The following is a 16995-nucleotide window of genomic DNA, read 5'->3' as shown; positions in this document are numbered from 1 at the left end:
CAAAAGCGATGCATTCACTTTATCTGCTCGTACCTTAGATCACCTTGTTTCTCAGGCATGAGAAATGGGCTATTGTGCTGGCTTGAGAATCGGAGGTCCCGTATACCCCAGCAGTGGATGACAGTCCCGTACCCGGTGCAAGCTCGGGGCTGGAACAAACCGGAGCGAGACATCGTGACTGCAAGGCTGTCTCTTGTTTACGGGAGGAAAATCAGCTCCCTTCCCCCCAGCTGGGAGACTTAGGAGCCCAGTGGCTTCAACTAGTGGATTTGCTTTGATGCGCAGGGGGCGCGTCTACACGAGATGCTTACTGCGCAGTAGTGTCCCAGGCCAAACCCGTGCCAATACACTACCACGCAGTGTTATTGGGCTACTGCAGTACGTGTTGCTAAAAAAACACTGTGCCAGCGCTGCTGAGCAGTAGCACGAGCGATTGTGCGTTGCATTAGGACTCAGTCAACCGAGCATTAGACTTGATGCGCAGTAATTAGGGCACGTTTGTTACCGTGTAGACACGCCCAGGGTACTGGGTGCAGCCTGGCTCGGAAGACGCAGACTGAGTCCCTGCTGCCAAGCAGTGCAGGTGGGCCCAGAGGGCGGAGAGCAGCTGGTACCTGCAGGTACCACGAGGGACTGAGCGCGCAGGGCAGGGCAGGGCAGGGCAGGGCAGGGCAGGGCCGCTCCCCCCCCGGCCGTGGCATGGCGCGGCCCAGGCTGCGGGGCTGCGAGGGGAGGACGGTCCCATTCCGCACAGCGCGGGGGGGGGGGGGGGTACGGGGGGCGGGACAGCTCCGTTCTCCCGCCCTTCCGGCCGGCTTGGCCAGCGCGTCTGTGTACGGTAGCCATGGAGACGCTACGCCGGCAGCGTAGTGCGCGAGCCGCTGGGAATCGCCGCCTGCGGCCGTGCGGAGACTGCCCCTGCTGCGCGGGGGGGGCCGTGCTCCGCAGAGTAGGTGAGGGGGTGTGTGGGTGTGTTTGTGTGTGTGTATACACTATATGTGTGTGTGTGTGTGTGTGTGTGTACACTATGTGTGTGTACATGTGTATGTGGACATATATATACATGTGTGTACATATATGTGTTCGTAGATATAAATATATGCGCGTGTGCATATAAATGTGTGTGTTCGTATATATAAATACGTGTCTATGCATATATAAATGTGTATATATTTATGTGTGTGTGTAGATAGATATGTGTGACACATACATATCTATACATACATACATACATGTGTGCGCGCGTGTGTAGTAAGATCTCCTACCGGCACTAGAGTAAAACTGACTCGGTTCTTGGCGGTGTTGCCGCTGCCCGCGGGGGCCTGAACAAGAACAGTGTACTTGGCCGGTTTTACAAATTTCTCCTTGGCACTCCTTCAAATAAAACCCCATAGAGGGGTCTGTCTCTATATGCCAAAAGAGAAAAGCTTCCTAACTGAGATTTCAGAGGCCTTTGATATAGGTCAGGCTCATCCCCACTTTACAGCGCAGGGGTTGGAGGCGCAGGCAGGATATTAATCTGCTGAAGGATACACCCACCGTGGCAAAGCCAGAAAATAATCTAAATGTACGGATAAGTACCGTATTCGTTGTACCGCCCTGGTTTTTATCAGGTCACATTTGTTAAGTGATCGTTACAACCATAAGAGCTCGGAGCTTTTTAAAAGAATAAATCCTTAAATTCTGAGCAAATTGACGAGTGAGTTTCTGCAGCATATGGTGGAAAGATTTTCATTCATCACTAGTGAGTGGGTAAATGGACATATCAAGCAGTGCACTGTGTTCAAATGGGGATAAAACTACTGGTTTGGAAGTCTGTACAGACAAAATGATTGATGAGTCTTCTCTCCACAGCTTATGCATAACTTCCCAGTATAGGTCTGTTGTTATATAAAGTATAATCAATAAAAGAGGACAGTTATAGGTACCATTAGCATGTTAATAAAATGCTTGGTGAGTGTTTAACTTTACCCCTGGGAAAATATAAAAATATATGTGTGTATTTAATGATGTACATTAAAATGAACGTAGTGTTATATGAAAACATTTTTTTGTTAAAATTGGACTTCCCTCTTTTGTTGCTTTATTATAATGTTATCCTAGATCATGTGTGCAAAGTATTTTGTAAATGCAGAGTTAAGTTGCTGGCTGGTTTTCTTTGTTCTTTTTTTTGAATATATATAATATTTTTTCATATATAATGTAACTGAAACTCTTATTTGGTAACCACACTCATATGAAGTATTAGCTGACCATACAAGAGTCAAGACTTCAAACGCTTTCACACATGCTTAAACATGACTATGAGCAGTCCTATTTAAAATCACTGGAATAATTCAGGATGGTAAAAGGATTGTAATTTAGGGCCTTAGTATACAGGACTGTAATACAGGCTCAGGGCCTTAGTATCTTTGGTTTCTCACCATGTAAGGTACTGCTCAGTTCAAGTGATAGAACTGATCACTTCAGTATTTAGGAATAAAATCACTGCTTCAAAACATGCAAACTAGGTTACTGACCATTTAAGTCACTGATTCCCAGGCAGGGTGCCAAGGCACGACAGGTGCCACAAGATCTTTTGAAGGGTGCCTCCCAAGCGCAAAGAGATACAAGTACAGATGCAGGCTTATCCCTGCTGGCCGCTTCCCCACCCCGCTGCCCAGCCTCCCTGCGAGGAGGTAAGCAATATAATAAATCAATTAGTTTTTTAAATGGGGTGCTACTCAAGTCACAGAAGTTATGGATGGGTGCCATAGGTCTATATCATTTGAGAACCACTGATTTAAGCAATAAACGGCTCTTCTAGATATTTAACTTAACTGTCATTTTCTTTTTCAGCGGCCAAGTTGTTTACATCCTAGTTCCATGAATGCTTCACCTGTGATGCCTATTTTCCCATTATTTCCTTTCTAGATATTTGCAGCATGAATAGTAGCAGCTTAGCTCAAAGCACATTCCTCCAGCCACACTTCTGTCATACTGGTTTCAAAGGGCCATCTTTAATTGGGGGAAACTGCCAACCAAGTCTAAACGACTCTCAGGAGTCCGATTGTGAATGCCTGACGCGGGAGATAGAATATCAGCGTGAACTTCAAAAGCGGATTTCCGACAATGAAGAACTATTAGGCCTGTCTTCTGATGAGATAGAGAATGACAGCTTAGAAGAAGATAGCTTGGAAGACACAAGTGTGAATAATCCAGAATCAGCAAACCATGGCAAAGTACTTTCAAGTGGGAAAGAATATGGAAAGCAGAAGAGCAGTAATAACAAAAGGTAAAGGAATGTGTTTTTGGTTTATGGACAGAATAAACCTGACATCTTAGTGCTTAGGCCTCCTTAAGTCAGAGAGCAGTACATTGGACAGCTTTAGACCTGCCTATGGTGCCTTTATATAGCAGAATGGGGTAAAGGAGTTCAAGGACTAATCTACATACAAAAAAAAATGAGTAATGCATGAGTTTTATATAGTTAAAGCAGTCTAACTCCTCCCAGCTTATGTACCCATAAAACTACACTGGCCCAAAGGGTTGTACCAGTTTACCCACTAATATTTGAGTAGGAAAAAAAATAATAATAATTGCACCCTAAAAGAAATACTGAGCTAGCTATTAGCGTGAATAAGAATGCAGGAGGAGGTGTTTTGAAATGTAGCACACTATATAAACTTACTCCTTTAGAAAAGGAGAGCAGCCATCCTTTGTTCACCAAAGATATGATTTTGGGTTGGATTTCAAAGCCACACGTAAAAGGGGAAGGGGAAGAATTTCTCTTACACTCATGTAGGAACTACGGAAACATTGAGTCCAGCTATGCTAAAATAAATGGGTGCCATTTGCCCACTCGGTTGCTTCTAGAGCAGCTGGGCAGGGCGATGTGGGCAATAAGCAGTCTTCCCTGTGCTCTCCCACAGCAACAGCACAACTAGGGTTGACACAGAGAACGGAGTCATTTTCTGTTGGTACAGGCTCCAGGAAAAATAGAGACCCTTCCTTTCTGTGAGCTTCATCCACAGACCTCCTCTGTCAATGGAAAGCATCTCACTGACAATTAAAAGCTTTGCCACAGCCCCTAAAGCCCATAGCATAATGCACTATGCACTTTTTTCCAAGCCTGCTAGTTGGTGACAACTTTCTGTAGGCTCTTGATAAGCTATGTGAAAAGAAGCCACATCCTAGGAAATAATGCTGCTCTGTACCCGAAAAAGCTTCCAGCAAATAAAAGGAAAAAAGACAGTGAAACCCTGTTGGGTTGATGAGATGCAGTTCTATTCAGTAACTATATAAACGCAAAAATTAAAAATTCTAGGCCGACTGTTTGTCACCCTCACACGCTCTTAAAACGGCATTAACTTTCTACATAAAATAAAATTGAATTTGCTGTCATATGCATAAAAGGCTTAATGCTGTATAAATTGGTGAATAATTCTTGTGTTTAAAAGGATTAAATTAAAGCTGAAGCAATAATAATGTGCAGTTTCAATTTAACTGTCTACTTAGAATAAAATGGCAAACAAATGAAGGCTAAACGATTAATAGCATGCTTTTATTCACCTCCTCAACAGGCAAAATGGCCAGTTATGGAACATTTTATTGTGAGTGCAAAGGATGTTAATTGTACTAGAAACATGCTCTAATTTTAGTAATTTTTTGACTGAATACTATGCTGAATATGAGGCTCTTCATTAAATGGAAATTTGATTTTATTTTGTTTGAACTTATCACAGTAAGTACTCAAATATAGTCCATTAACTGGAGCAAATATCATAGCATATGCATATGAAACCCCTCTCGCTACATCCATTACTAACCCAGGAATTTGAAGAGGAAACACTGCATCTGTTGTCTATCCTCTACACTTTTGTTGATGAGTGCAGAGTCCATCTAACCTTTATATCGAACTGGGGAGAGGAATAAGAGGTGCACTTTTTGTCTGCAGATGATTAGAGATGAAGGAGGCTCTTCACACTCATTTTGTTCCAGTGTGGTGACCTGGACTACATAATACAATCGAGCCGCTATGCACACATTTCAACACAATAGAGCTCTTGAGAATTATATTCTGTTATCTGAATCATTACAATCATTTCCCACAAAATATTTTTGAAACAACATATGCACAGAAATATGTAATATGGTCATCTAGGTATTCTTATGTATGATTTATGGGTTTTTATTACTAATAACAACATTTTAAGCCCCACTATTGCTACTTCACTGGTGTAAATTGTAAGGAATTTTAACCATAACCTCAAGTACTCAAGATACCAGGTCACTGACACTTATCTGAAATGAAAGCATCAATATAGAACCAGACTGTATTTATTATAATTTATTATTTAGGTCACACTACATATTAAAGAAGCTTTTGTACTGGCTTGAGACAGTGTTAATGAACGCTTAATGTATAGGTAGTGGTGTTACTGGTTTTTATAGAGCCCAACAGGGCAAGAAAATGCTTATAACCACGGCATGAAAGCCAGTAGAAGTTGGGTGCTTCTCTAAATGCTCCTCTGCAAAGGCCACCCTTTGTGGCCAGCTGCCCCTAACACGATTCATATTTGAGAGTCACCTATAACAGAAAAACTGCTGAGCAGCAATTTGGATTCCTCTCTCCTTTTTTTTTTGAAAAAAAAAATCGTCTTCTGGTCAGGGTGTGCTTAACCTGGGCACACAACTTAGTCTCATCTCCACTAGCCAGGATCCTGCCTAGAAAGTCTGTCTTCCAGTTCCTCCAGAATAGGTAGCTTGCTGTTGTGTGGTGATGAACAAAATACTTTCAAATCTGTAGGTTGTTCCCTCTTGAGGGCCCAGTACTCTTGAGGTTGGAGGGACAGCTATACCGGGCAGCAAGACCTCTGAGAGCAAATAGATTTTCCTGTGGAAGATAAATGGCAAATATAATGATTTGCCTTTTATGAATTAAGTCCTGTTGACTTAAATTGCAAAAAACAACTAGTTTCACTTTCATGACAGCTTTTTTGGGTGCTTTTCTACAAGTACTGCAGTTCATTTATGCTGGGATAAGATTTTATTGTTGGATCAGTTTGTGTTACACTTAATTAGTATTTGGTGCTAATTAACATTTAAATATGAAGAGAAAGGACTTCCCAGATTCTGAGCTCAAAAAATTTGATGCAGCTGCTTGGTTTCTGATCCAGCAAAATGTCGCACAAGTAATTACATACATGCAAGGTGCATCTACACGTGAGCTTAACTGCGTAGTAGACTAATGTCCTGTCCAACACCGTCTTCCACAGCCCGGGGGCTGCTTCACCCCAGCTAAAACTGCTGCGGTCCCAAGTGCACCATCTGCACATGTGCCCTGGACTGCAGCAGTTTGAGCATCTACACATGCCATTAAGGTGCTGTGATAAACTCTGGCGCAAACTGTACCTGTGTTTACCATGTTGCCTTAATGGCACATGTAGATGTACCCACAGAGCTCAGTGGGACTGCACACATATGGAAAGTACTGCAGAAATGTGTGCATAGGCTGGAACTCCACACTGAATTCCCCAGAATTTATTCAAATCTCTGATTAAATGCTCGTTTTCAAATGTTAATATTTCTTTTTTGGTTTTATAGCAAACAGCAATCTGTAGACAGATATTGTCACCTAAGATACAATCCTAACTGGAAGATGATAAAAGAGGGAGGAGAATTGTCTGAAGTGCAAAGAACAAGCCAAACTGCAGAGGAAACTCCACAATGCTCCTCTGATGATTTTTCTTACCTCCCTTCCAAAGGCATCTTAGACAGAATCTTGAAAAAAAATAATCAGCTGGTAGAAGAACCACAAAATATATCACCTGAAATTAATGCAGAATTATTAAGCCCTGATGATCAAATTATTAGTATCAGCAGAGAGCCTTTTAGATTACATACAGAAGGAAAAAAAACAGTAGATTGTCACCAAAAAACCAGTTCCAGCACATACAGTGATGTTTCCTCTCTTCAAGCTGGACAAGTTAAGCAACGGAGTGCAAAAAAAGACTTTGTGGAAAAAAATAAACTTACTTTAGGACTGGCAGCAAACATGCACAATTCATACCTTCAACTACATAGTAAAAAGCAAGGAGAAATTCTTCATGAGCAGGTAGGCAAATGCACTTGATTCATGACATCTTCTAATGTGGTATGACCTGATAGTCCTCTAATCATTTGAGTCTCTACCAAATCGCATGGTTTTACAGGGGGCTAAATAGATTTCCAGTCATTCACAACATAAGGGATCATTCGTTTTCTTGTAAGTATCTTCTCTGCCATTTATAGAAAAGTGTTGTGTGCTACTTGTATCCCCATGCATAGACTTGTCATGGTCTCCAGTTGTAGCATATGCATTCTCCAGGGATGACTATGTCCCCTGTACAGAAGCTAAGTCTTATCTGATAGCAGTCAACTAAATGCTAGGCAGCCATGGTAAGTCACAGGTCCAGCATGGAAGTAGAAAGCAGAATGGTTTTCCTCTAAACACATCCATGTGGCCCAGGACAGGATTTGAGTCTTAGAGGGGTCCCATGGAGGACTAGGATTTATCCCCCTCGATCTTACAGGCAACTTTCTTGTGAAAATGCCAATCGATTTAATTAGATACATCAGCCAAGACACTGAGAAGGTTGCCAGATCCAAAGTCCTATACCTTGGGATCAAGCTACCAATGGCACAGGCCATTAAGTGCAAATGCTGTGCTGTCATTCTTGGAAAGCAAGTTGCAGAAACCGGTAAATGCACTAGAGGATGTCAACTGCTGTAACAAATGTAAGTGGGCAATTTGTCTCTTGTTGAATGGTTTCAGAACTGTGTGCAAGATTTCAGCTTTTTGCAGGAAGGTACCTAGATAGAGTATTTTCCCCACCTCCTTCCTCATATATATTTTTTAAACTCTTAATTTTCTTGATAGTGATATTTTCCATCCAGTGCAATTAATTGTTCATCACATCTTGTTAAATGATTCATTTTTATATTGTACTGGAATTTAACTAGCTTTGCTTACATCAATCTATTAACAATGAGCCTTAATAATAAATGTTGCATATTGTTATCATTGGTAACAAACATTAATATTGCATCATGCAAGTACAAATGCTTCTGACAGCAGAGCATCTATAACAGATTTTTTTAGAAGAAAAATAAAATATGATGCTAGTATTTAGAATAAAGTTTGGTATGAGCAACTTCAAAATTGCTTTCATCAAAAAAAATAATTATAAAGATATACAGTTTAAAATCTAGAAAAAATTATATAGTGAAGATACAGTCTGGGTGGATGTACCCACACATTTGTTCATCAGTGACATTTAGTACAGGCTTTCCAAAAAAAAAAAAAATAAGTGGGGTGGGGAGTTAGTTTATATTTTGTGTTTCCAAAAATATGACACACCAAGCTTGATTTTTCAAGGGTGCTGAGTATTTACTATTCTATTTCAAGTCAATGGAAGCTCTGGGATGTAGTACCTTGAAATGAAGGGCCTAGTTTCAAAGTTCTCTCAAAAAGTAGACAAAATGAGGTTTTGTTTGAAAACATTGGTTCATTATACCATAAGATATTCATTATACTATACTAGATGTTGATTCACTATAGTATAATGGGAAGGTGAAAATCATGTAATTATACTTCTAAGTTATTGAACAGGTAGATAACTGTATTTTCCAACACACCTAGAAGAACAAATGCTTTTACGAGATATTCATTAGCCTTGTAAAAATCTATCTAATGCAAACACTAGAGGGCACCTGCTGTATGTATTAAGATCAGTGGATTAGTGGACAAGATCTTGCTTGTCCAAGTGTTAAGAGTATTCGTTTTTTTCATCCATGATCCAGTTGGTTGTAAAAATCATTGCTATAAAATGAAGTTAATTAAAGCTTGTGTTGATATGACTGTACTTGCTTTTGAGGGAATTCTGAAACTTTACATATAGTAACTTTTGTGAGCCTTGTGTTAGTGCCTGCGTCTCAGCCTTGTAAAGGATATGTAATATAACTGTGGTCTCTGTGCCCCAATCTAACAAGAACGTGCACTAGCAAGGCCCTGGGCTCCCAGCAAACCTGGGAATGGAAGGTTACCCCATGTCCAGACCAGTATCCCGCTCACAGGCAGTCACTTCTTATCTTCCCTTTATTAAGCTGACCAACCTGCACCTTTAAAAAAAAAGTTTTTTTGCCTCTGTCACCACTACTATTGAGAGGCAGTTCCACGGCTTCATTCCTCTAATGGTAAAAAACCTTCTTCCACTTACAAGCCCAAATTTATCCATGGCCAACCTTGTGCCACTATTGCCCTTTAGCCTGTAGTCCTTTTTTCTCCCTGAGGTTTAGCCCCCTGAAGCATTTATAAAGAGCAATCGTGTCTCCTCTCATCTTTCGTTTTGCTAAGCTCAACAAGCCAAGCTTTCAGTCTCCTCTTGTAAGATAAGCTCTCCATTCTCCTGATCATCCTAGTAGCCCTTCTCTGCACCTGTTCCAGTTTGAACTGATCTTCTTTGAAGGTGGCTAAGCAGAATTGTACACAAAATTTCAGATGCAGCCTTACTCTGCATTTATTTATCTTACACAAAAGGAGTATCGGGGTCCAAAGCCACTGAACATGGGTCAAGAAGCTCTGTATCAAAGCAGCCTAAAAGCAAAGACAATTCCATAGACTAGACAGTAGCAAACAGTCATCAAGTTTGACATGGTGCCCCCCTAAACCTTCAAGGTGCATCTGAGCTTGACGTGAAGCAGCCATTCAAGAATGAAACAGCTGGGGAAACCATTTGCTGCACATAAGAAAAATAATCTGACCTGTGGTTTATGAAGTTGAATTGAACCATCAGTACACATTAGCCAAGTGTTTTGTCAACTGAAGCAGCTAACTTGGAACATCAAAAAACAATGAGGATACAAAAAAATGCTGCATCACACATCTTCTCTAGAGGCCCAGACGCATACCTTAGATATTGTGCCTCTATAAACCAGTTCATTTCCTGCCCTTCGTCAAGGAAGCACCATCAGCTTCATTACATTAGCCACACAGCTGGCACTGAAGTAGTGTGCATAAAATAGTATTGTATTATGAAGAAAAGCACTTTTCAAATAACTTTACTAAACCATCTTTGTATGGGATAAGATAGTGAGTGTGTGTTATTGAAGAGTCCTAATTTCACATTGTTGCAGGATTTGCAGCTTATTAAGTCTGTGAACACAGGCAATGAGCTACGTGTACCCAAACATCTTGCAAAGGTGCACTTGTGGGTTGATGTGTGCGCTCACTAATTCATATAGCATTTTATAAAGCATCAACTTTTTTGCGGTGCTGCCTGATTCTCTAAAAACCTGATTGATGAGTTTCTTTGACAAAAAGAAGTAGCTGCCCAATCTAGCTCAGCTGTACTCAGTACGAGTTGCTTTCCTACCTACAAACCCCTTACTTCAAAGCAAGGAACATAATGTACAATTTTTTAATGGCTCTAGACCAAGGCACTCAGGCTCTCTGTGCACTGCGCCTTACCTCGGTGTAAACACCTAATCAAGATTGCCTGCGCTTCAACAATAGCAGCCAAATGCAATTCGAGAACCACAAGCCTTTGAAGTCCTCACTGCAAAGGCCGGTTTTCTAGTCTGGGATAATGACATGCCATGATTGCTGTCTTTGTTGTATCTTTTCAGTAGAGAAGCAATTATGGGCCTCAATTTAACAGAATAGACATTACACAGCTTATGATGCTCAAAATGCAATTTCATTTGATCATTTTCTCAATTTGATTGGTATTAATAGAATAGTTCACAAAAAATGCTGGCAGAGGTTGTGTCCTGTTCCTCTTTCAAAGAGATAATGTAGAAGTATGCTTTACCTGCCCGGTAAATTATTGATACTGTGAGCCAGTGGGTTCCACCAAAAACGTCTCACCAGTGAAAAAGCTGTGTGCCTGTATCTGCTCTTCTGAAGCGAACCAAGGCAGTGGCTTCTTAATTTATTAACTTCATTGCTGACAGATCTTTCATTACCATTTGGGGGAACATGACTCATCTGAGATATCCCATCTGCCCTTTTAGGCCTTGGCTTACAAATGTATTAGACACCCATCTCCTGTATGGGATCTCACCTCCCCCCCGCTTTAACTGAGTTGGTTTCCCTAGTTAGTAATTCACCTGATAACAAAAACTTTCTCCCACTGACTTCTGCCAAATTAGCCATGCCCACTCATCAGTGGTGCCCAGTTAGCTCTATCACAGGCAAATGGCTTAGCACTGCAGCTAGGCAGGTCATCATCGCAACAACTGGGTTACTGGCTGAGTAGCCAAATATTTGGCAATGGCCATTTTCGTATGGATCATGGAATACAACATGCAGAAGTAAACGGAGTAAGAGACATATGGCTATATCATCTCAAAATGTTTCTTCCTTTGTTTTAATGTGATTTATGTTTTGCTTTGGTTTTCTCTGTGGCTTCCCTCCACCCCCGACTGTGCATTTCCTGCATCATGCTGCAGGGGCAATTTGCAAGCACCAAGCATCCTGCTAGTCCGGCTCCCTCGTGCCCCTTTGCATCCTACCTGTTTGTTTTGCTCGTTCAGGAGACAGCAGATAGAGCTGGCCAGAAAACGTTCATCAAAACAGCCTTCCACTGGGAAATCAAATGTTGAGGAAATCTAAATTTTCCATGAAATTGTTCTTCCAAAGCAAAACCGACACATTTGAAAAGTAGCCAAATATCACTTCAGTCATCCCTGAATAGCTGCTCAGCTGCGAATTTTCATACGCCTACTCTACCCATTGGCTACGTTCTGTGCTTTCTGGTCCAAAGACAATGATTTGGCTTCTAAGTGGTTTGTTAGCTGCCACTGGCCATGTCTCATTACTGCCAGGCTGTATACATTAGGCGTTTTTATGTCTGTGCTGTGGCTGCTTCCAAGTCTCTCTCACCAACACTGCTCTGGTTTGCAATGCTTTCTCGCCCATGTGACTTTATTGGCGTTCAAGGCATTGCTATGGCATTTAACATCCTATGAATGTCTCGGTACAGTGGCTCATTACTTGTGATTTGCAGTCATTTAGCTGCCTGCTGTTAGAGGCATCTACTGACGATATCTTATATATACTGGACAGTATCTCGGTGCTCTTCCAGCTTCAGCCAGGAACAGGAGTCTGTCCTGCATGCTTTCTGCAACTTCCATTCCCTGCTGTCTTTGAATGCATAGGGAATGTTATCCACATCTGCACTATGGTTATCCAACTAGCTTGTTTGTGCACTTCTTTCACTTGTGTCCAGTCATGCATGTTATAATGCCAAACTTCAATGAACCTGGAGTGCGAAACATTGCTTTTTTTCTCTCCCCAACTTGTAGGGTTCCATCTGTATGTGCTATCCTTAGCTGTAGTGGGAGGGCCTTGGTTTACAGAGCCCTGAACGGGTGGGTTTTTTTTCTTCTTCAGGTTTCTGACACTAAAGTTATTGAGGAAAGACCTGGTCAGAACATCCTACAATTTCAAAGCATGGATGTAGATTCTGGGTGGGACATGCATGTGCTCTCTGGAATCTGGGTAGCAATAAAGTTATTAGCTTCTCTGTCTCTAAACTTTTAACTCATATTTTTTTCCTCCTTAATAGGACTTGCTGCTTTTTTTTTGCTTTTTTTTTTTACATTTTTCATAATGTTTTTCATTTTTGATAATCCAAAAGCACTTCCCAAGAACTACTAATCATCCATACCTAACCCAGAGTGTATTAGGTAATACATCGGGTACAGGTCAAGCCTTTGCAAAATAAGTGAGAATTATTAACCTTTTTTTTCAGATGGACAAACTGAGGTACAGAGATGTTGATTAATTAGCCCAAGGCCACACTACTTGCTAGGAATCCTGGCTGCCAGTGCCAGGGTATGTTTTGTTAACTAAAACACCCTTTAAACATAAAAGTAGTTATATAGTATTAGAGAGCTAAAATATAAGAACCATATCCAAGGAAATTAGGAGTAGAGTGGGCTACAGAGAATCTAAACATCTTGTTCTACAACTCATGCACCAAAATCCATTGCATTTCCCCATGTATGAGATTATACAATTTACTCCAAAAAACATAAGGCTACCCACTGATGCTCCAGCTAGGTTGGTAGCCAGAAGATGTAGTTATGAAAATAGATAGTCTGTGAAACTCAGTGCATGAGATGGATTTAATCCATGCTTTATTGCCAAGTCTCTGGGAGTCCTGGGCTTAAAGGGTCAAATCTCCTTAGGCCAATACTCAGCTGATAATGCCACTGACCCATAAAACTGAAACTTCTAGCACTAGCTGGTTTTGATGGGCTACCAAGGAATGCAAACTAAAATTGTAATATTGTTTCATTTCTTGTTCTTTGGGGAGTGTAAGGCGCATTTTAAAACCAAAAATTTTTTTGGTTTTAAAATATGGAGGAGGGAGTTGCACCTTAGTATCTGTCAGCCTATGTAATTTCTTAAAAATGATCAGCATATAAAACCTACCAAGTAGTTGCATTATAAACTGATATAATGGAAAGCTTCCTGGTGTATTAAAACAGGAGGTAACGTTTCATTATTCAGGAAGATACCAGCACTCGAAAGGTACACGAGTGAGCAGAATCCAACCAAAACAAATAGGAAAACAATTTACTGTAACGTCAGTCACTGTTTTAGCTCGCTGCTTGTACTGTAGTGGGGAAGGAGATGTGAACAATGTAGCAGGCTAAAGACTCATTTGTTCCTTTGTTCTTTCAATATAGGAAAAGTGTGGTTGTAGTGTGTAAGGTTGTAAAGGGAGCAGAGTTAGTAACACGTATGACTGGACACAGATAGGAAATGAATCGTGTTCAGAAGAGAAGCAGAAAGAGTCTCAAACTGAAATAGCTAAGAAAAAGAGCACCTGCCTCTCTTTATCACCAGAAAAATATTCTACTAAAGAAGGAAAATACATAGTAAAAGAGAAACAAGTTTGTTCCAAGGGTGAAAGGGGAAAGCATTGGTAGAGACCACTTTCTTGTGGCATTAAGAGGGAAACCAGGGATTGCCAAATCACCATTCATTCCTGGGTCTGTGCCTGGACCATCCCTGACACATGGTGCCATTAATTTAACACGTGACCTTTATTGTTACAGCGTAGAACAGAAAAACAACTGCAGCGTAAGGTGAGCATTAATGTTCATTGATAACCCCAGCTAACAATTCTTAGTCATTTGCACAGCTGATTTCTGGAGCGATCATGTCATTTCCCAATTCAACATACAAGTAGAAAATGACTCCAGGATTAGGTTTGATAATAAGCACTCTCCTTGGGAATTTATGAGAAATCCAACGATAACTTTCTCAGCAACCTGGAGGCCTTTCTGGGCACCAATTTTGCCATGAAACCGGACTGTATTTCTGATTTGTCTCAGACAGATCAGTACCTGCACCGGCTCTGTTCAGCCAGCTCTGAAAACAGTTTGAGAAGCAGCATTATCTAAAAGCTAAAATGTAATCCCATTTGCCAGGATAATACCACTGAAGTCCATGGAGTTTTACTGCCCTAAAACACACGGAGATTTTCTATTGTTTTTAAGATAATTTTGCATGGTTTGCCTCCATCTGACCAGGCAAGATTAAAGCTGTGCAAGGGATAATATCTTGCCTGATATAGGATATTGTGCAGCCTAAGGGACTTAGATACCCAATTCTCATTAAAATCAATGATAATTTACCATTTAAATCATTTATGCTTCTTTCAGAAAATCTCAGACCTGTTTTCATTTTAATAAAAGTATGCTGAGTTTACTTAAGCAGACTGAATTCCCTACTGTTCACTGAAGGTTAGAAGCTGCACTCTGTAGGACAGCAAATCAGCCTTTATGCAGTTTTTCTTGGGAAAGAGGTGATCTATAGATTTAAAATTTCTTAGTGAAGGAAGAATTTAGCACTGTTACTTGAGCCATCTAAATGGGAAAGCAATGGCCTGGTCACAGTTGGCACTGGTTCCTGCTGAGACTATGGGACTTTTCCATAGGTGGCCTGGTATGTGCGAACATTAATTATTACAGAGTAGGTCTAGCTAACAAATTATTATCTTGGCACCAGGAGTCAGGATTCCCCAGTGCTAAAGCTTTTGCCAAAACATTCTGCTTTATATGTGGATTTAATACCTACCATTAAGCAGTTACTGTGAGTGCATATGCTATGTAGTGATTGCAAATGTTGCTAACAAAAGAACCCTAGAGAGAACGGAGGACGAAATGGAGGATTTCAGTGCTGGCAAAGATTAAATGGACTGAGAATGCTTTGTATATTACCTTTAAGGGAGCTCATATCTTGCTACAAAAGGAGTTACACCTGATGCCTTAATTGGAAGGTGAGAAAACTTAAGTAAACTGCAGATTTCAAGTACGCTGCTTTGGGTGAAGAGAGAAATCCCATTGAGCTTAAATTCCTAAATTGTTTCTTACTGCTGAGTTGACATGTTGCAGGTCTCAGAAGCACATGAATTCTTGATTTAACACTTGAAACAATTTAAACTGTTTATATTGACTTCTGCCTTGGACACATCTAATAAAAGCAGACCTTCTAAGGAGCTCTTTTGTCATCTAGGCTGTGAATACCCCTCTGGATATTTGCAGTTAAAAAATGGGTTGCAGAACCTGAATTTAATACTATATTTTTGATGATGTAGACAATTAATGACTGGGGCTGTTGTACTCATTGCATCTCCCACTGTCCACTTGCACATCCAGATAGGTAGGATTTTGCTCAGGCAAAGGGGTATGTCCTTCCAAATATAGGGAGCACGGTCTGTTTGTTCATTTTACAGTAAATGGCAATATGCTTTCTCTATCTAGATACCCAGCTGCCTGCAGGTCAGCAGATTCTTCACCATTGTACAGATGTATGCACACACACTCATACATCTATACAGCTCAATGCTGATATTTGTATTCCCTTCATACTCATTTTTTACTAGAGGCCTCTGAGCTATTTCTCTTTAATCCTCTCTAATTCCATTTAGAAACTTTTTCCCGCTAAATAATTTAGTGTCACATCTATGAATCTTGTTTATTCTGAGTTGATGTATAGTCCATAAGTGGCTGAAAAGCATAAAGAGAACTCTAAGATTGAAATGTTTCTCCCAGGCTTTTGACTGTGTGAGCAAGCACTAGGATAAAGAAGTAGAAATGAAAAGCCCTTAGTGTTTTATGGTTACACATGGTTTTACACAGTGTTCAAATAAAATTCAGTTTGTGCCATGTCATGAAAAAGCAATTGTAGCGTATGGCATGTATGCATAAGAACAGATCATCCAATTAGCATTTCAATTCAGAATTTGTCTCACAGAAAGATTGGAGGCAGTCATTACTGGTCAGCTGTGCAGTATTATCCATTTGTGCAACACTTTCAACGGTATCTATGATCCTCTTTCCTTGGCAATGGGATAGAAAAATGTTTTGTTTATGGGTAAACTCCAACTTAGGTCATGGTCTTAAAGGTCACTAACTAGCCATAAGCACATGTGGAAATGATTTTAGCAGGACTCCATCCTCATCTCTCTTACTTAGTCCATGCAGGGCCTGAGAACTGTTGAGTCTTAACTCAGCCACAAAGATCATGGAAGGTAGTAAAAACCAAAGCCATTCCCCTTGTTTAAACAGCTTGCAGGGCTCAGAAGCCTTTCTTTTTGCACTTGCATCTCTGCTACCGGGTCTCCTCCAGGCTCCACCTCCATTCTGCAGTTTTGCCCTTCATATATATTACTTACTCCTTCCCAATTGGATATGAGAATCAAACAAAGTTGGCTGGGCTCACATCCCAGTCTGCAACCCCGCCCCACCGTGCTCCTTACAAACGCTCCATGGCCCTTATACAGCGTAGCACATCCTATTAAAGGACCAGATTCAGACAAACCTAGGATGTGCTTAAGTGGTATCCTGAGCAAATAAGTACCTGGCTTCACCTCTAGCACACTCTCAAGTCCCACTGAATTCAGTGAAACTTCAAAACATGTACATAAGTACTGTCCTATATAGGGGCCTGCGTTT

At 40.8% G+C, this 16995-nt stretch overlaps 1 protein-coding gene across 1 annotated transcript in view; it reads left to right on the top strand.

Moving 5' to 3' along the window:
* Positions 1 to 816: 816 nt before the first annotated feature.
* JHY (junctional cadherin complex regulator) overlaps positions 817 to 16995 on the top strand; it is a 31417-nt gene continuing 15238 nt past the window's right edge. The window contains exons 1-3 of the mRNA XM_090027283.1: positions 817 to 949; positions 2914 to 3274; positions 6586 to 7096. Of these exons, the coding sequence (XP_089883409.1) occupies positions 2925 to 3274; positions 6586 to 7096 (861 nt within the window). The 5' untranslated portion in view covers positions 817 to 949; positions 2914 to 2924. The remainder of the gene's footprint in view (positions 950 to 2913; positions 3275 to 6585; positions 7097 to 16995) is intronic.

This window comes from Crocodylus siamensis, chromosome 14 (assembly GCF_052110815.1).
Source record: "Crocodylus siamensis isolate JL-2025a chromosome 14, ASM5211081v1, whole genome shotgun sequence".
NCBI classification, from domain to species: Eukaryota; Metazoa; Chordata; order Crocodylia; family Crocodylidae; genus Crocodylus; species Crocodylus siamensis.
The sequence above is the reverse complement of the archived record's forward strand: the minus strand, read 5'-3'. Positions and strand labels throughout refer to the sequence as shown.